The sequence below is a fragment of the Gouania willdenowi genome, chromosome 15 (genome assembly GCF_900634775.1).
Source record: "Gouania willdenowi chromosome 15, fGouWil2.1, whole genome shotgun sequence".
NCBI lineage: Eukaryota > Metazoa > Chordata > Actinopteri > Blenniiformes > Gobiesocidae > Gouania > Gouania willdenowi.
The window spans coordinates 32,187,258-32,207,916 of NC_041058.1; the positions used below are offsets into that span (position 1 = coordinate 32,187,258).

General features: G+C 38.0%; 1 protein-coding gene across 4 annotated transcripts in view; it reads right to left on the reverse strand.

Moving 5' to 3' along the window:
* papolg (poly(A) polymerase gamma) overlaps positions 1–20,399 on the reverse strand; it is a 31,142-nt gene extending 10,743 nt beyond the window's left edge. Inside the window, exons 1-19 of one of the 4 annotated variants that reach the window (XM_028468575.1) lie at positions 20,235–20,397; positions 20,082–20,131; positions 18,918–19,079; positions 14,631–14,697; positions 12,606–12,687; positions 11,859–11,968; positions 11,719–11,772; positions 6,323–6,434; positions 6,117–6,206; positions 5,723–5,861; positions 5,527–5,599; positions 4,888–5,008; positions 4,702–4,786; positions 3,515–3,568; positions 3,273–3,392; positions 1,595–1,704; positions 761–882; positions 517–671; positions 329–432 (exon numbers count right to left, since the gene is read on the reverse strand). In XM_028468575.1, the coding sequence (XP_028324376.1) occupies positions 329–432; positions 517–671; positions 761–882; positions 1,595–1,704; positions 3,273–3,392; positions 3,515–3,568; positions 4,702–4,786; positions 4,888–5,008; positions 5,527–5,599; positions 5,723–5,861; positions 6,117–6,206; positions 6,323–6,434; positions 11,719–11,772; positions 11,859–11,968; positions 12,606–12,687; positions 14,631–14,697; positions 18,918–19,079; positions 20,082–20,098 (1,777 nt within the window). In that variant the 5' untranslated portion in view covers positions 20,099–20,131; positions 20,235–20,397. Of the gene's footprint in view, positions 1–328; positions 433–516; positions 672–760; positions 883–1,594; positions 1,705–3,272; positions 3,393–3,514; positions 3,569–4,701; positions 4,787–4,887; positions 5,009–5,526; positions 5,600–5,722; positions 5,862–6,116; positions 6,207–6,322; positions 6,435–11,718; positions 11,773–11,858; positions 11,969–12,605; positions 12,688–14,630; positions 14,698–18,917; positions 19,080–20,081 lie in introns of all 4 variants that reach the window. The other 3 variants (XM_028468576.1, XM_028468574.1, XM_028468577.1) reach the window with 3 other exon arrangements.
* Between the last annotated feature and the right edge of the window lie 260 nt (positions 20,400–20,659).

Genomic DNA, 20,659 nt, shown 5'->3' on the forward strand with positions numbered 1-20,659 from the left:
TTGCTCTGAAACTGGCAATTTGTGTAAAACTTGCTCTATTCTGCTGATTACAGAAGAACTAAAGAAGCTCCATTTTATTTTGTCTAATGAAAGTAGAGACTTTAATCTTTCAGAATCTGTTGTCAGATTTTAGATTGTCATAGTAAAAAATATTATGTGGGTCTTTAAAAATCAGTCAAAATGCTCCAAAACAACTGGCAGTGAGGGGTAGAAATTCTGAAAATGGCTGGAACTGAATGAGTTAAATATATTTATTATATACATTTCCACTACAGGAACCCTTTAATGTGGGAACTTTGTCAGAAAGCGTGTCTCTCGTGAAACTTACTGGAACCGATGACAGGAATAGACATGCCCTGGTCTTTCACAGTACATGTCATGCTCGGTGCTGGCGGGGTCTCCACAAACAGCTGCTTCGAGAGGGGGGTGCTGCTGCAGAAAAAAAAAACATCTTTATTCACTGGCACTATATGTTCAGGCGTCTATAACCAGGGGCAGCTTTGACATAAAGCTCACCTGTCGTCTGTGTCAGAGGCAGGTTTGGAAGGTTCGCTGACCGGGGAGCTGAAGGGGGTCCCAGAGTCTGTGTCTCTGGACGTGTCGAGTTGGCTGTTGTCCAGACAGATACGCTTCGAGCTCCCGCCATTAGAGCTGCGGTTCAACTCTAAGCTCTGCAGAAAAAGAAGTAACGTTTGGTATATAAAGTCATGATAAGTGAAAAATGAAGTGATTCAGACACTGATTCAGATAAAATTGTTACCCTCTTTTTCCTCTGCACTAGTTCAGCAGGAAGGTACTGATGGAGCTGCTTTTTCTTTACATGCGTTGCTTCTATTTTCATTCCATCTTTGATCATGTTGATGTTGCTGGCTTGTCTGTAGACTGTGGGGACAAGGTTTCACATGGTGATATGGCCTTTTCATAAAAAGTATCTTGATATTTTCACGTTATACAATATATATCTCAATATTTTGCCCTTGCCTTGAGATGATGCTTTGATGCATACAATCAAACCAGAATGGCATTAATCAATACATATTGATGTTTTCTCTGTGATGTAATTAGGGTGTCCCCTAACTATTATAACATAGTGTACTTGTTAGCTTTTTCTTTCAGAGGCAAACCCTTAAAATAAGGTAAGTCAGTTAGAGCCAAATGTAACACAGGGACCTTTATTAACAGAGGTGTAGAGAACAATATTAACTTTAGTAATTGAGAATGTAATTGTAATTGACTTTTAGGGGGAAATAATCAATTTAATTTGAATTATAATTGGAAAAAATGCTGGTCATCATAATGATAAATGAGTTGTAATTGAACCATGATAATTGAAGACGTAATTGTTATTAAAACATTTAATTGACCCAAACCCTGGTGAGAACCCATAGATGCATAAATACAAGAAAATCATTATGTAGAGAAAGAATTCAACATTTACAATTAGATTTAGTAAAACCTCAACATATTTACCAGTAGAACCCATTTAGCAACAAACAGGTGAAGGAAATAAAGTGATTAAGGACTTTATATTTTTATTTCTACACTTATATGTAAAACATTGCCAAAATCTGCCACAAGGCACTGAAGGACCTACCCGTGTCTGTAAAGGACTGGATGTCGTACGTCAGGTCAATATTCACACTTTCTGCATTTTCCACCTTCTTAAAGCTGATCCCAATGAACCACATGGAAACAAAGTCATTCCTGTTTTACAGAGACATAGAAAAAGTAAAGTAATTAAAAGTGTGAAAATATATTTACATTCAATTTTTGTTCATAAACCACTGTTCAGAGAGACACTTGTGTCAAATTTCTAACTAAACCCTCACCAATGTGTTTTAGGACAATATCACACATTTAAACCGGTAATATTCTTTGTTTCTTGAAGGCATTTGATGACCCCCTCCCAGTCTCGAGACAAGCCCGCGCTGACTACGCTCTTTTGCCCGCTCACTGTTTCAGCTGAGACTTTTCCTCCATCTTGTAAACACTGCAGTGTATAAACTACTACGGGAAGCGGGAGGCTCAAATTCTTAAAACTTTAATTTTACTGAATTTTATTTTGTGCACCATTACATTTTTATATTGCTCTTTTTTATTCCTATTAGTAGCCTGTAAAAACACCTGATTAGGGAAAGACGATAAAACAAACAAAAATGTGTAAATTGACGCTGAGAAAGGCCTGGGCAATAAAACAATAACCATATATATTGTGATAGAGATGTTCAGTAATTTCACTTAACTCTATTACAAAAAACACGGAAACAACCCCACCCCAGAACCGCAAGGCATTCTGACCACGATCAGTGCACGCTTGTTTGGAAACGGGCCAACGTGTAACATGTAACATGACATTTTACTGTTCATCAGTAATTAGCGAGGATATTCTGTTGGCCAAAATATAATGTTAGTACTACTCTTAGTAGTCTGATCTGGTTTAATTATAGGAAATCAAAGAGATATTTAGCAACCATAACTTTATGTAACTTATTATTAAATAGAAAATAAACAACATTCAGCAGCAGTGGTTTATATTAAACAGTAAAAACACTACTGGAGTTATTTTTGCTTTTCATGTGCTTTTTTTCTCCAGAAAATAATTTCATTATAAATAAGGAAATAAATGACCAAATGTCACCATCATTTTTTCTTAGTTTCATTTCCTGCTGTTCGTTTCACGTCAGAGATGTTAGTTCTACCACAGGTGTACACGAATTTATTATTTACAGAATGCGTTACACATTTTGTTTGATTAAGCATTTATTTAATGTCTATATTTGTACATTGAACAGTTTTTTTTTTTTTACATTGAGGTTTTTTATTTTTTCCAAAGTTTTGTTGACCTCTTTTTAAATGTAAACAATTAAAATAAAAGTATTTAATTATATTATAATTATCAATATCGACTGATATGAAACACCTATATCGTGATACATATTTCAGGCATATCGCCCAGCCCTACGCTGAGATGACATAGAAAAAGTTGAATTTTGAAAGAAAAATCCGAGGTTCTTGTGACATAAAATGTGTGTCTAAATATTTTGCCAGGGGCCCTTAAGTAGCAGTCTATCGTCCCGTGTTCCACAGCACGTTTTCAAAGTAAAAATAAGTCACTTTAGTTTGACGCTCATCAAACTCAGAGGTTTAAGCTTCAAAATGTGGCCATTAAACTATTTTTACAGCTCCTCCCTTAATGAAATAATTGTACAACGACTGTGGTATTGATTTCTTGATACACATTGGTTTTGTCTGGGTGTGCCATGTGGACTCACTCGTTGCGGTTCTCCTTAGACCCTGGGAAAGACTGGGGATTGACGTGAGCCAGAGTGATGTATTCATTTCTCTCCAGGTTTCCCACCAGCACACGAATCTTGGACTCCACTAGCCCGATCCTAAAGGGTTCAAAAAGTATTGGCTTCATAAAGCTTGTACCATTTAAACAGTTGAAAAATCAACTTAAAACAAAGCGGTTTCACAATTTAGGTCAATGAAGATCCTGATCACAGACACTCACCATTCTAAGTGATTCTCTTCCGTTGATGCACTGGCAGTCAGAACGATGTAATGTCTACAAACATGGAAAATATCAGTTTTCAGATTAGGCAATAAAAATAACATTAAATAACATACATCCGTGTAGTAATTCCAGCAAGTTTTATTTTAAATTGTATGTTAAGGTTTCGTTTATTCAGACAACTTTTCTTTAATGAAATTTGATCTCATTACATGTTTCGACTTGCAACTTCCAGTCTTCCTTAGAGGTGATTGCTTTGATTTATCCCTAAAAGTTCTTTCATAAGGAAAGAATCGAAGCATCTACTGATGGCTTTCATGTGTCCTTATGAGTTCTTTCTGGGCATGATGGTGGCCAGGAAGTTGGCAGTCGAAACATGTCAGGAAATCAAATTTCCTAAAAAAAAGTTGTCTGAATAAACGAAACCTTAACATATGCATATAAAAAAAACTCACAGCAAGTTGTTATTCTAGTTAGTTGCAACACAATAAGAGCTTAGGGACTCCCAAATCAAAAAGTGTCTGTAAATTTGAAGGGCCAAACTAACAGTTGGTAGACCACTGCAAACATGATGCTGTACATGTAAACAGAAGAGAAGACTAGGACATTTCTTAGCATTATACCGTAATTTCCGGTCCATAAGCCACTACTATTTTTTCTGTGCTTTGAACCCTGCGGCTTAAACAATGATGCGGATAATTTGTGGATTTTTCTAGTTTTTAAGCTTCATGTTGCCAAAAAAATTGAGCTCTGTCACATTAGACTAGGTTAACTTATGAAACTGTTTACATTAAATCATTCATGCTCCCACTGAATCATTCTGATCAGTCATTTTGTCATGATGCACACTCATGGCAAAGACAAAGAAATGTTGTCAGAGAGAGAGAGAGAGAGGGAGCACTGCAGCAGCCTGTATAAAGTAATAAAGTAAAAGTCAGCCAGTTTGTAATAGAAGGAAACAAACTGCTTAAATTTATTAAATCACTGCATTAGTCTTGTTCAGGAGCGATCGGTGCTTTGAAGGCTGGGTCGGTCGGGCTGGGGTGTGAAGCGGGGTTGGGCTCGCACCTCAGCTGGAGGTACACGTTCAAAGCGCAATTATACTTCAACATTTAGAAATATCACTTATTTTGCGAAAACCTGTAATGGAAACCCAGCTAATGTCAACAAGTTATAGTTTCACCTACTTGTACTTTTGGAAAAAGTTTGGTGGTTCAAAGAGTCTGTGCCATTCTGCCTTTCCCTGAAGAATCTCATCTGTGACGCTGAGGCCTGTTGGAAGCAGAAATAACGACAATGATTAAGGTTTCATGTATTTTCAATGTGAACACCGTCTAATCAGAGTTTGGGACATTAATGCATAACGTTCTCACCATATTTGAACTCCTCGCTCATTATAGAGCGTGTTGATGTGGAGACGTTGTATGTGGAGTTCTGCTGAGGATACGCAGGTGTGATGATGGGCATCAGGTGGTAGCGGTCCGATATGTTCACCTACACACAGAACCATATTGTTAAAACCATTGAAGTTGTTTTCATTTACAAAGCCCTCATAATGAAACTTAAAGTCTTTCGATATGTCAAGGTGGAGGTAAGCTACATCGTCTGCCATAGTTGCCCAGGGGCCACTCTGACTAAGTTGTTGCAGCCAATATGGACACCAGACTATCGCAATTATTTTACATCCACATTTTAGCTTCTGGATGACAAAAATAAAACTAACTGCTCCTAAACAAGTAGAAAAAGTTAACCTCACGCCTAAAGAAAACACTGTCAATGTAAAAATGTCCAGAAAAAGTAATCTTGTGTTGATTTAGACTCTGGAAAATATTTCCTTTTAAATGTCTAAAGTTTTATTCTTTTCTTTGCTTTGTTGAAAGCACAGTACTACACTGCCTATCTATCATTAATTTTTCATTTATTTGTAGTTATTTGTAGCAAAAACACGTTAAACAAACTGAGTATTGCAGACAAAAAAAACTTTGAGATTAAATCGAAAGTTTCACACTCACTCTTGGATCCCACACAGGTAAATTCAGATTGCTCTCTTCAGGTTGTTTCAACAGAACTGGATTAGGCCACTCCCTACAGAAAAAGACAAAGACAGTGCTGCATTAACATGGGAAGACCCAGGTACCATCGTTTGGGTTAGTGTTGAATCATGTTAACAGAAAGATGACGGCTGATTTCCTCAGATTAGATTCGCACCATTTGGAGAAAACCAAGAAGAACTTGTGAACAAGTGTGGCAGCGACAGCGTTAGGGTAGAGTTGACAGGTCCTGGCCACCAACATGGCCCACGACACTCCACCCAGAAAGCCCAGCATGTTGGAGTAGATTCCTCGACCTGTCAACAATGAAGAAATGGAAACAAGTCAGCGACACATAAAAGAATTAAAATACACAGACCAAATATTAATAACTCAAATTTTTGCATTTCCTAAAGAAAATGCAAGTGAGGATGCAGGTGCTGGCCCACGTAAGCAAATTCAGAAGATCCATCCATCTATTTTGCAACCCACTCACTCAAAACATTATTTTAACACAAGCAGACACTTGAAAAAAGAAAGCACACGAGTGTAGATCATGAGGAGTCACCTACGTTTTGCCCACAGTTTGATGGCTCTCAAAGTCAGTCTGAAATTTTCTTTGTTTGGCACCAAATACAAGATTTCATCAGTAACTCGGCAGCCTGTGAAAGACAAACATCTTTTGTCAGCTGTGATAAATCTCACAAAAAGTTTGTTATTATTCCCAAAGCTTATGAATGACTGAGCCCAGCCATGAATTAAAAACACCACAATGTACCATTAAGGCTGCGAATGCACCGAATGTCTAAGTTCCTTAGAATAGAATCTCCCCTCAGGTCCAAGTTGTCTGGAATGGACTGCAGGGCCAGTCTGGCAAAAAGCAGGTCAATCTGCATCAGTGGAGACAAGAGCAGAAAAATGTGGTGACCATCAATCCTGCTTTGATTTAGGACAGTGTTTATTTTGGCAGTCTTTTTAGATTTAGTCTCAATTTTAGTTTCAAAATGAAACTGGAGAATGTTTTTAGTCACATTTCAGTTTCAGCTGGTTTGGAATATAATTAACTGATTGGTTATATTGCTTGAATGACAGGGACGTGTGCAGATAAACCAATGACCGGACTAAAATGTTGATTATACTCCCGTCTCCTCTCGTCAACAATAAACCTACATTTAAAAAAAGAAAAATTAAGGATCTATTTTTTAGCTGAACATCATCTCAACTTCAATAACTAAAATAATAAGGATATATGGGGGTTTTTTTTTTTCAAATGACAATATACATATTGATTAATTACTTTTCTTGGGTTATTATGGCTCACTACAACAATTGTATGAAACTACAATTTGTAGGTGACTAGTGGCTGGTGCTGGTGACGTGCTGGTGACGTACTGACGTGGTGACGTATCAATCATTTCCTGTTTACGCTCTACCGCTGCTTGCAGCGCTCTACTACTGTGTTCTGCTAACTCTAATCAAACTTGTTGTCATTGATATTTTAGCCTTGAAAACACTTGTTTTAATTTTTTACCGTAGAGTTAAACGTACGAAGGTTAAGTAAAAAGCAATCTCGCCTCTTATAGGCAGTACAATCTCCTTTAAACTTCCTTTTGTCCTTAGCTTAGCTTAGCTTAAATTTAGCACCTATGACTTCTCTCTCCTCCCCTCCGCTCTCCTGCCCGGTGTGTCAGATGTTTAGTTACTCCTCGTCCTCCTTTAGGGACAATGGTAGTTGCATAAAGTGTAGCGTACTGTTAGATATGGAGGCGAGGATCAACAATCTGGAGAAGCGGTTCCGCACCCCTGATACCAAAACCGAAGCTAGCAAGCAGGACCAAGCCGGTGCGGACCGTGCTAGCTCTAGCTTACCCTCCCCCCCGGCCAGCAATGAGTGGGTTACTGTCCGTGGTAAGCATAGTCGAAGGTCAAAAAGCCGCTCGGGACACCACCATGTTCACGTCTCAAACAGGTTCTCCCCCCTCCGTGAGGACAACACACTCACCGGGGAACAAACTCTGATAATTGGTGACTCCATAGTGAGAAACGTGAAGCTAGCGAAGTCAGCGGGCATCGTGAGGTGCATCCCAGGGGCCAGAGCGGGCGACACAGAATCAAATCTAAAGTTGCTGGCAAAGAGTAATCGTAAGTTTGATAGGATAGTCCTCCATGTCGGCACTAATGACTCCCGACGTCGTCAGTCGGAAGCAACCAAAGTGAACATTGAATCAGTTTGTGCTTATGCTAAAACAATGTCGGACTCCGTAATTTTCTCTGGTCCCTTACCAAATCTGACCAGTGATGACATGTATAGCCGCATGTCATCATTTAACCGCTGGCTATCGAGGTGGTGTCCAGAAAACGAGGTGGGCTTCATTGATAATTGGAGATCCTTCTGGGGAAAACCGAACCTGATAGGAAGAGATGGAATCCACCCTACTTTGGAGGGAGCATCTCTACTATCAGAAAACATGGCACAGTCACTGTTATGACATCTCATGAATGAGACCATGTTACAGAGGCGGAGTCCTCCACGCCCCTCTGCGCTTGCCTTAGGACAGTTTCCCTCCCATTGCTATTATGATAACTGTGTTCATCGCCATGGCAACTGTTGTGATGGTGGTGAATATTATTTTATGGAGACGGTGTCTGTCCCCCGACCCATATTTCACAATGATTTTAACATAAAATCAAATAAAAGAGCTATCAATTATAAAAATCTGAAAAAAATTAAAATCTCAAATCTAGAAACACCAAAACATAAAACCATTAGATGTGCTCTATTAAATATTAGATCACTGAGATCCAAATCTCTACTAGTAAATGACCTTATCTCAGAAAATAACTTTGATTTATTCTGTTTAACTGAAACATGGCTGTATCAAGATGAATATGTTAGTTTAAATGAAGCCACTCCTCCCAGTCATTTAAATACTCATATGCCACGAGACATAGGCCGTGGAGGTGGTGTAGCAGCTATTTATCATTCCTCTCTCCTAATCTATCCTAAACCAAAGGCCAACTACACTTCCTTTGAAAGCCTGGTTCTAAATTTATCTCATACCAAATCAAAAACCTGCCAGCCAGTCTTATTTGTGATAATTTACCGTCCTCCAGGCCCTTATTCTGAATTTCTATCAGAATTCTCTGAGTTTATATCAAACTTAGTCCTCAGTTCTGATAAAATACTGATAGTAGGAGATTTTAATATCCATGTGGACAAAGATAGTGATAGCCTGAGCTCAGCCTTTATGTCCCTAATAGACTCAGTTGGCTTTTTTCAAACTATTAATGAAGCTACTCATCGTTTAAATCATACTCTTGATCTTGTTCTAACATATGGCCTTGATATTAATGAACTAAAAGTCTACCCTGAAAATCCTCTGCTATCAGATCACTTTTTAATATCTTTTAACATTATCCTAGAGGATCTCGCACTGTGCAATAAAATAGTTACGAGTAGAAATCTGTCCAATAGTGCTGTGGCTAAATTTAAAGAGGCCATTCCTGCTGCCTCAAACTCAGTGCACCATCCAATAAATAACTATGATATTAATTATAACCCCTCTCAACTGGATCTGCTTGTCGATAGCTCTGCTAGTCTACTAAAATCCACCTTGGACTCAATTGCCCCATTGAGGGAAAAAACTATTAAACGTCAGAGGAAAGCTCCGTGGTTTAGCTCTGAAACTCACACACTCAAACAAACAACCCGTAAATTAGAGAGAATGTGGCGCTCCAATAAAACAGAGGAGTCACGAATACTCTGGCAAGAAAGCCATAGTAAATACATGACAGCCTTATGACATAGTCGATCTACATACTACTCCTCACTAATTGAAGAAAATAAAAATAATCCGAGGTACCTTTTCAGCACTGTAGCCAGGCTAACACAAAGTCAGAGCTCTATTGAGCCCATGATTCCTCTAGCCCTCAGCTGTGAGGACTTTGACATTTTTTAACGATAAAATTCATAAGATTAGAGATAAAATTAGCCACTCCCTGCCTTCACCTGGGCCTGCTGTACCATTAAATGTAAATAGGCCTAACCTAAACTGTTTCACACATATAGGACTTCAGGAACTTAACTCTATTATCTCATCCTCCAAACCATCGACCTGCCTTTCAGATCCGATCCCAACTAAGCTGTTTAAAGAAGTTGTTCCCCTGGTCTGCCCATCTTTGTTGGAGACAATAAATATATCCCTATCAATAGGCTAGGTGCCACAGTCCTTTAAAGTAGCTGTAATCAAACCCCTTCTCAAAAAACCTACTCTTGATTCCAGCACTTTAGCAAACTACAGGCCTATATCTAATCTTCCTTTTATTTCAAAGATTCTTGAGAAAGTTGTGGCGGCTCAGCTCTGTGACTTCCTTCAAAACAACAGCCTGTTGGAGGACTTCCAGTCAGGTTTTAGAGCTTAACACAGCACAGAGACTGCTTTAGTTAAAGTAACTAATGATCTACTCTGGGCTTCAGATGAAGGACGACTCTCAGTGCTGGTTTTATTAGATCTTAGTGCAGCTTTTGACACTATAGATCACTATATTCTACTAGAAAGATTAAAGAAATTACTTGGAATCACAGGGACTGCCCTAAACTGGTTTAAGTCCTACCTATCTGATAGGTACCAGTTTGTACACGTGAATAATAGGTCTTCTGTGTACACTAAAGTAAGCTACGGGGTTCCTCAGGGCTCTGTGCTAGGTCCAATCCTCTTCTGTATGTATATGCTCCCCCTTGGTAATGTTATGAGAAAATACTCTGTTAACTTTCACTGCTATGCTGATGATACCCAACTGTATGTATCAATGAAGCCAGGTGAGACAAATCAGCTATCTAAACTTGAGGTATGTCTAAAGGACATTAGGGCCTGGATGGACCAAAATTTTCTTCTTCTCAACTCAGACAAGACTGAGGTCATTGTACTGGGCCCACGACACCTTAGAGAAACCTATGCTAGCCTAACTGCCCTAGATGGCATTACTCTGGCATGAAGCACAACTGTTAGAAACCTTGGGGTTCTATTTGATCAGGATTTATCCTTCAACTCTCACATAAAACAAACTTCAAGAACTGCCTTCTTTCATCTCCGTAACATTGCTAAAATCAGATCTATCCTGTCTCAGGGCGACGCCGAAAAACTAGTCCATGCTTTTGTTACCTCTAGACTGGATTATTGTAATTCTCTTTTAGCAGGCTGCCCGAGCAAGTCGCTTAAGACACTTCAGCTGGTTCAAAATGCTGCAGCACGTGTACTGACTAAAACTAGGAGAAGAGATCACATTACTCCTGTATTAGCCTCTCTGCATTGGCTTCCCATAAAATATAGAATAGAATTCAAGATTCTTCTTCTCACTTATAAAGCCCTAAATGGACAGGCACCAGTCTATCTCAAGGAGCTTGTAGTGCCGTACAATCCCCCCAGAACACTACGCTCTCAAAATGCTGGCCTACTCGTTGTTCCATTTGTCTCTAAAAGTAGTATAGGAGGAAGAGCTTTCAGTTATCAGGCCCCACTTCTCTGGAACCATCTACCAACCACGGTTCGGGGGGCAGACACCCTCTCTACCTTTAAGGTTAGGCTCAAAACATTCCTCTTTGGTAAAGCTTTTAGTTAGGAACCAGCTCATAGCTCATAATTAAGATGCAATAGGCATAGAATGCCGGGGGGGGGTCTGGCATGCTCGGTTGGAGAGGGCGTTAAGAGAGAGGTCATTTAGGCTAGAGAGGGACCGGAGAGGGTCCCATTCCTCTCTCAAACACTCCCTCTATGTCTGCTTCTTCCCTTGTGTGTTTGCTCCTGTACTCCTTCTGGCTTTTGTCTTGCAGGTCCGTGGGATCCTTAGTGTGGAGTTACAGAGTCTCAGCGGCTCTGTCTCCACCCTCTCCTCTGCACACACCCAACACAGCATAACGTGGATGGCTGTTCATCATAGGAATGGGATCCACACAAGGTTCCTGCTGCTTAACAGAAGGTTTTCCTTGCCGCCATGATGAATTCATGTTGGGTGTGGGATACATATGTATGTGTATATACGTATATATGCATATGTGTGTATCCATAAAATGAAGAGTCCGTCCTTAAGACTGCTCTACTGTAAAGTGCCTTGAGATACCATTGGTTATGATTTGGCGCTATACAAATAAAGATTGATTGATTGATTGAAACTCACCTCAATTCCATCAAACTTGAACTTTATCACAGGTACAAAAGCATCTTCCACAGCCTGGTGAAAAAGAAAACACAAAAATAATATCTGTTTTCTTTGTGACGTAGTAAGACGATAAGCAGGTAGTCAGCGTGCATACTTACCCGGAGATCCTTAATCTCTTCGAGCTGTTTCAACTTCTCAAAAAAAGACTGGAAAAAATCAGTTCTCTCTACATGGCGTGGAGCAACACATAACGCATCAATATCAGCTCCTGAAATTAGTAATAAATGTGATCAGTACAGTGCGCTGATCAAACTAAACACTTCATTACTTTAACAGTAGTGTTGGACATCGTTTAGATTTTAACGATTCTGATTCTCAATTTCAATTCCTGTTCTATACGATTCTAATTCTTAGAGTTGTGCAAATCAACAGGTCACAGATTTCACAGAATTTTTTCATTTGAAAAGGCCTTTAAACAAGCCTTTTTTTTTTAAAATTCACTTAGTTGATACAGTTTAATTTGGTTGCTGTAATGTAACTAGGGTATTCAATTACAAAGGTCCCCAACTGTAACTGTAAAACTGAAACTTGCTGAACTAACACTACAAACTCGTTGGCAGCGTCTACAAAACAAAGAGCTACAGGTAGATGTGAAACAAAATAAAACAAACTCAAATCCTAGAACAGTCATGTGACAAATCAATCAACAGTAATTGTTGAGGAAGATTACCATTATTAGTTTAATGTAGCAGGTCGTAAACCCCAACAAAGCAACAATGTCCCTATTCTTATAAAAATCTAATTAGCTTTTTGTGACAATCTCTGAAGCTTGCACCAGATTTTATTACAATCACACATACCACAACACACCAACAATACACATTCATATGGACAAACAGAAATACCTTTAGTGTGTACTCCAAGTCTGTATGAACCAAATGTAAATATTTTGCCTCCAACACAGCTAATTGCAGAAGGAGGAAGGTTCTGTAAAAAAGAGATACAAGCAATGAAAAACCATTCAAAAAGCAAAAACGCAATTTCAACGCAAGGCAAAAAAACCCCCTACAATACAGTTGACTATTAGGCATGATGAAGAACTAAGAATTTATAATCTGAAACAGAACGAGTCAGAATGATTTTTCTTTCTCCCTTTTTCAAAACAGGCACTAATTTGACACGGAAATGTCTCAAATACATGTTTTAGGACAAAATCAAGCATTTACATGCTACTTTTCACTGGAAAACAGGGGAGTGAATAATAAAGTGGGACAGTTCCCCCCATAATCCCGTTCAAAATCTCTTGCTACCTGCGATTCGACTGGTGATCAGTTTATCCTGTGGCTGAATATGAATGCAGAGCTTGTGATGTTTTCATCTGTTGTACAATGATTAGTTCAGCATCCAATCACTAGGCTGCAGTGAATCACTGATTGGTTTTTAAAGGTTTTACAAGGAATATTTTAGGACCACATCACATTTTCATGGCTTTTATTTCCATAGAAAGGGTGGCTGAGGGTCTAACAGTGTCAAGCTTGACTTGATTTAGCATGTTAGGTATGATTTCAGGATGTTAAATAATGTGTAATGTCACATTAACAGCCAAAGACGAGGAAACGAAACGGAAATGTGTAAACCCTGTAATATTGGGGAAATTTAGAAATTAAATGCAGTATTTATAGAGAATATTATGTATTTTCTTCTCAACTTGTGCTGAACAATTATATGAATTTACAACTAAAATTTATCAATGCCAATGCCAAATTATTCCAGCGGCAAATAGAGGGAGCAATTTATAATAGGGCTACACAGTTATGGCCAAAGTGATAATCACGATTATTTTGATCAATATTTTAGTCACAATTATAGTCACAATTATTTATCATGTTAAGGAAAAATCGGTATTTCTGTTGCAATACTTGTACGTACAGTATATGAACAGTTTACAGTGCAAAATGAAGCTTTAAATAAAAATCATGCCAAATAAAAAAGAAATTAACCCATGAATTTAAAATGTACCAAAGGTTAACTGAATGAATACACTATTACACATTGCTTTCACAAAATTTACCTCATTGGAAACAAATACAGCTCTCATTAATCCACCAAATGACTCAAAGCTGCTGCTACTAATGGTTGAGAAAGTGTGCCTCATTTGATAAATGTAAACATTGCCGACGATCAGGTTAATTTAATTGTGGTAACAAAAATCTTGATCACGATTCAAATTTAGTTCATTGTAGGGCAGACAACTCTATGTCTAAAACTGTTAAAAACAACAGGGCTCAGTGTTCATTGATCCCTTACACAAAGGGAAAATTTATTACTTCTTTGGAGGAACAACTTTTGAAGAACAGCAGCACCTGAGTTATTATCCAATCAAATGTTCAATGAGGTGCACTCATTCCTTAACTTGGAGGACAACGGCTATCTAGCTTTAGCTAGGTAGATTTAAGCTAAATAAGTGAGTTTTATTGTTTCCTTTCCTGAGCAGTGAGACAGGAGAATTCCTCAGCAACAGAAAGCAAACTTTAAAATGAAAAGATCCTCAACTATAGAATTATAGTTTGTGTCACACATAAAGGAATGTAACTCGAGTTTATTACAGCTAATGTCACGATGACTACAACAGGAAGCATCCTTGGTTAAATAAAAACAAAGAACAGTATCCAGTGCGCCCTCTGTTATGAGTAACCTATCTACTACTGAGCTGAAGGTTATTTTACAGCTATTCTCTGAACATCAGTCATAATACTTCAAGAACAAAAACATAACATTAGTCACAATAACTCATTTCAACTCTTCTGTCCAGAATGCATTTTGTAAAAATCAAGGCAACCTGAAACTCATAACATTTGAATTTTTAAACTAGACACTTATCACAGACATTAGGAATAACACTCAATATTAAGTAGCACAGCACTACTTACCTTTAATTCACTGATCTCTGCAATCCACTCTTTAACAAAGTTATTCAACTTTCCAAGAACTGCAAGCCTGTAGGGAAACACCGATTTTAGGAGAATGATACAGATCAATTATTCTGCTGCATTAAAGAAGTAATGTGTGTAACGTTAGGGCTAACCCTAACCCATATATATATACAGTGGGGCAAAAAAGTATTTAGTCAGCCACCAATTTAAAATTCAACTCAATACTTTGTATATGAGTTGTCAATAACAAAAATTCAACTCAATACTTTGTAATATAACCTTTGTTGGCAATAACAGAGGTCAAACGATTACTATAGGTCTTTACCAGGTTTGCACACACAGTAGCTGGTATTTTGGCCCATTCCTCCATGCAGATCTTCGAGAGATATAGATATATATATATATATATATATATATAGTATAAATGATGAAGATATGTTCCTAAATGCCTCCTGGTGCAGATACCTGTGTGTTAAGCTTAGGCAGTATCCAAATTTTGATACCATCAAACCTCTTCCTTATGTTCCCAGGGTAAACGGCATTACCGTGACTAATTAAAAAGTATGACGTAAGGCTCAGAAAGCGTCACCAAACTTTTGACTTGTGCCTTAACCGTTCAGTAACTGAATACCAAACACAGATCCGATTAGTTTAGTTTGTTCGTTCACATTACCATTTAAAATGTGACCTGTATCAGACTCCAGTGTAAATGGTTTCTGGCTCCAATCTGACCCATATGTGCATTGTCACGTTTGTCTCAAAGTATTTGTGCAGTGGACCCGGAGAAAAGCAGGTGGAGGAGGACAAGGAGAAAGAAAAAGAAAGAAACATTTTGCGTTGCCGTTTTGTGGTGCTGATTGCCTTTAAACACAGACCATTTATTGATATGAAACCTACAGGTCCGACAGACATTAGGTATTTATATCAGAGCCCAATCTGAAACCGACAATTAAAACCTATTTTTTTCTCATACAAATGGCATATTCACGTTTGTTTTAGTGGTAAGCCTGCTTTTATTAACAGACAACTGTTAATGTCAACATCAGATCAGCGCACGGGGAAACCAGCACATCAAACACACTCCGGTGCGCAGTGCTCCAGGGACAGCAGTGGATCTATTTACATAATTCACATATTAAAGGATAATCCATGTTCTTGTGCAGAAAAAGGTGATTAAATAGTGGATGCTTGTGCTTCAAGCATGTCTTAATTTGTTCCCCCTCTGCTCTGAAGACAGAGCACTGCACTGACAACTGAAGCGCAACACTTTTTCATTTACACAGCTGTTGCTGGACATAGAATCATGTTTAGGCATTACATAAATTATATTTGATATTTAATCCTTATCACCTATATAAGTGCATTGCATTTTTTTTTTTTTTTTAACGGTATTGAAACTGATACCATTGCTATTTCATGACACTGCGGTAAATGGTATTACCGTCCAAGCCTACTGTGTGTGTGTGTGTATAAATATATATATATATTAGTGCTGAAGGTTTAATTGCATTTGCGAAATTATCGCGATATCATCAAATGTGATATTCCAATCGCAAAGGCTACAATTTTTATTTTATTTTTTTCTTGTCCTGTTAACTTTAGAGTGTTTAAGAAGTGCAGTCCACATGTTTAATGAAACTTGAAGTCAGATATGTTGAAGAGGAAAAGCTACATATTTTTTGCTTTATTGTTGTAATCTGTGCTTTAAAATGTATATTTAAAGTTTAAATAAATCTGAAATTGTTTATTATGAAACAGACTGATTTATTACTTGCGTTCATTGAAAAATACATGACAAGAGGCCCTTGAAAAAATAATTGCATGTTAAATCGCAATCACAATATTGAGGAAAAAAATAAATTGCAATTAGATTTTCCTAAATTGTTCAGCCGTAATAAATATATGTTTGTATATGCTCACTGTACATGCAAATGTATGTAAATATTTTCAGCAATCAATGAATAGTAAAATGATTCTTCAAAATCAGTTTAATGTAATTTGTCCTCTTTAATCAGAAAATCCACCCGTCACATTCACACTCCAGGGTCAAGTTATATATTCTTATAACCAGATGATTTCCAGAATAAATATTGCTAATATTTATGCACACAATAAGTGCTACATGCATTGGTAGATGGAAAAACTCTTAAAAACATTAGAAAACTAAGGGGATTTTGTGCTTACCTATGTCCTAAACATACAGTATAAGGAGTAAACATTAAATATAATCATCAAATTCAAAGTTAAATACATTGTTTTGATGCCTATTTGTTTCCCGAATCCATTAATGTGTGTGTGAATAGGATAATAAAAAGTAATAACTCTAATATATTTGTAGAGGGGCATTTTATTAACTTTTGGGTGTACAGCAAAGACATGCATTCTGATGAATAGTTGACTTAACTGGCGTATCGTAGCTTTGTATGAAGTAAAGATTCACAATGACGAGATAATTGCAAAATGTTTTAGTGTCAAAATTAAGTTTTTCTGCAACAACCAGTGGCTGAAATAACAGGTCATTTGTTTCATATAATTTTAGAAGACGTAACAATTTTTCTTTTAAAATAACAGCAAAGCATAACAACACGTTACATGTATTCTGTTTTTTTTTTTTTGCAAAAATGCTGTACTTGAATTAAGTTAACAGTAGCATAACCAACTTAGCATCTGCATTGTTTCACCCCATGGAATTAAATTCAGAGGGTCCAGCTCTGATAGTGGGGTCTCCTAACCCTCTTCCCCTGGTCAGTGGTCTACAACCTTTACTCTACAAGGAAACATTTAACCTCATCTCACCTGGATTAAAGTCCTCCTGGAGCCAAAAAAATACCTTCTCAATGAAGACAATACAGTGTATTAAACTATATACAGTTAAAATTACATAAAATAATATAATAATAATAATAACAAAATATTCTATAATAATATAGAATAAGAAACATTTTATTTGATTATAATGATCATCCAAAGGAGCACACTGGTGTTTACACTCAGCACATTCAAGGTTGCATTACCCACAGCCACGTTGCACTCTGTGGGACGTGACAGGCGCTCAGCCACTCCGTCCAAAATAAGGTCACCCATACACACTCACACAGATGCGACCAGATAAAATTTTCACTCGCACACGTTGAAATTATACTCGCATATGCAACCATTTCGGTCACAGTGTCGAGCTCTGCTTTATTGCCGTTTTATTACAAGATTTCTCTTGAAACTTTATTCTTGTAATTTTTTTTTCTGGTAAAATGATGACTTTCATTGTAGTTTCACAAGGTTCCCACACTTTTTTCAGAATGATCTTTCAAAACTTTTCCAAAATATTAAACTAAATTTTGATGACTAAGTTCTGAAGCGCCAAAATCTTTTTTTGCATATGTATTTCCTGGTTTTAAGTGTACGCCAGCAGAAGTGATCTTATGTACATATAGTTTTATAAATGAGGCACAGTGAATTTGCAAGATCTTGTGATTCGCGATTCACTTTGAGATAACGCTTAACATCTTTGGGATTTAATATATTTTAAACATTAAAATGAAATAGGCTGTATTTCCAAAACAGTTAAAATTAGGGGTGTCCTGATCCGATATGGATGTCGGTCCGATATCAGCCAGAAAACGAATATCGGATTTTATTGGACTGCATCTAAAATGTCGGATATAAGCGCTCGGATATGTTTTTGTCCCCACCATATACTGACAGTAAAAAAGAACTTAAGTGAACCTGAATTGTTGACTATTGTTCTCTGTTTGAGTAACATGACTTGATCAAGCCTTTTCTAACATTCCAAGTAATACAAGTATGTATGGATAGAGCTGATATCAAATTGGTATCTGCCAATACTCAAGGCTGCAATATTGGTATCGTATCGGAAGTGAAAAAGTTGTTTTAGGACATCTCTAGTTAAAATTGTCCATGACTTTTCAAGACTGGAAAATTGTTTTTTCAAATTCCATAACTTTCCCAGGAATTTCATGACTGTGGGGACGCTGGTTTGAAGACTTATTCATCTGACAATAGGACTTTGTTCTTATGTGATTAATTTCACAATTTTAAACTTTTTACTCAAAGTCAGTGTTTCTCTCTCAACATGAACCTAAAATGCAGATGTACAACTGAAGCTCAGTCCTTCTCTTTGTGTGTGTGTGTGTGTGTGTGTGTGTGTGTGTGTGTGTGTGTGTGTGTGTGTGTGTGTGTTCATTCCAATTGTGTGTGGTTTAGCCTGACTGTGTTCAAAGAAGGAATTTGTTGATGTTAGCTGGATCGGTACACGTGGTTCCTCACCTGTGATTCAGCTCCTCTTCATCCTCAAACACACCAAAAGGTTTCATAGCATCACAGAGCTTGTCTGTGTACTGGTGGTCGATGTCTCTGGGCGATGCCAGGCTGATGGCAGAGGTGATGCCATAGTGTTTCTGAGGCTGCTGCTGCCTACAAGGCATGACGCTGTGAGAGGACACACACACACACAGAGTGACACAATCACAGAGAACACACAACACGACAATGGCTTCCTGTTGTTGTCCCGTAAAGGAAGACATGCTGAGGTAAACACATTATCGCTACCATCCAGTACTATTCACACAAAACACTCCTAAAAACAACACGTATTTGGAAGCTAAAGTGCAAACAAGCCGTTAAACACCGCAAACTTTACAACTGATAAGCATGAGAGTCTCAACAACTGACACGTTTCTCCAATTTTGGAGTTCTACGGTCAAAGAAGACGAAACAATGTTAGCAAACATGCTACAAACAGGTTGCAGGCGCCAACAGGCGGGCTAATGTAGCAAAGCAGCAATTATTACACACGTGCCACGGCAATTAGTCAATAATGAAGACCCACTTTCTGGTTCAACACTGCTCAAAAACTGTATAATTTCCTTGAAATAAACTTTTATGTAAAGATATTTGATGTAGTGTGGTTTGCAGCGGTACAAGCAGCCCTTGTTGGTGTTGTGTTTCAACTGGTGCCCTACTTAAATGGTGGCGAACCCCCGTGTCGGTATTTGTAAGACGTCAAACCTTTACAATAAATGTATTACTCTAAAAACGTGTCAGTACCATTGCTTTAACCAGCATAATTATAAGTAGCTGTCTGGAGATTTAATTTGAGACCGGTGTGAGTTTAAACATTAGTATTAGCCATAACAATCACTTTCTCTCTAGCACACACGAGGCCCACGGTTAATAAAACTAGAAAAAAAATATTTTTAAGAGAATATTAATATATTATTTTAATGCGGTGCTGGCTTGGAATGCTTAGCATCAACAGCGCAGCCAATAGTCGGTCACCAGGTAAACTGAACGCCAGTTGAACCGGAACACAGGCCTTGTTTGGTTGTTGTGACAGTTGGCTAAAGTTAGCATGTAGCCTATTATTTAGAACTGTGATAAAAGGCGATGAATAACAGCACTAGCTCGGAAAGTGGGTCATGCACGACTTACCTTGACATTTCTTTCATGACACTCGGACAAAGCGCCCGCTGTTTGGCCTGCTGTAAACCCGTGGAATGAATATAAAAGCCAGTGAGTTGAAATGCTAACAGCTTCGACCTGATTACAACAATGGTCACTTTCCCGAAAGCAGTTCAAACCTACCCCCTGACCCGGAATCACTTCTTATCAGCTGCTAAATTATCCCTCAGAGTCTCGTCACTTCACCACCAACAAAAGGCGTTGCGCTATTGTTAAATGAGATGAAAGCGCTGTGTTCGAATCTTGCACTGCGCACTACACACGTCATGCCCTACTCACCATGGAGATAACGGCTCGATGTCCCGCACGCGCTGCTAGCCAATGGAGTAGCACGTCCGCACTGGCGGCCATCTTATTTCGGTCAGCTCGCCTCCTAATAACATTGTGTAGTAGTGGAGTATGCACTTTTTAAACAACCATAACTTGCTATTTTTTTTTTTAACCCTCAGCCAGAAAACGAATATCGGATTTTATCGGACTGCATCGACAATCTCTGATATAATACGTGTTGTTTTTTGGATTTATTTTTTCAATATCTGCTATTTTAT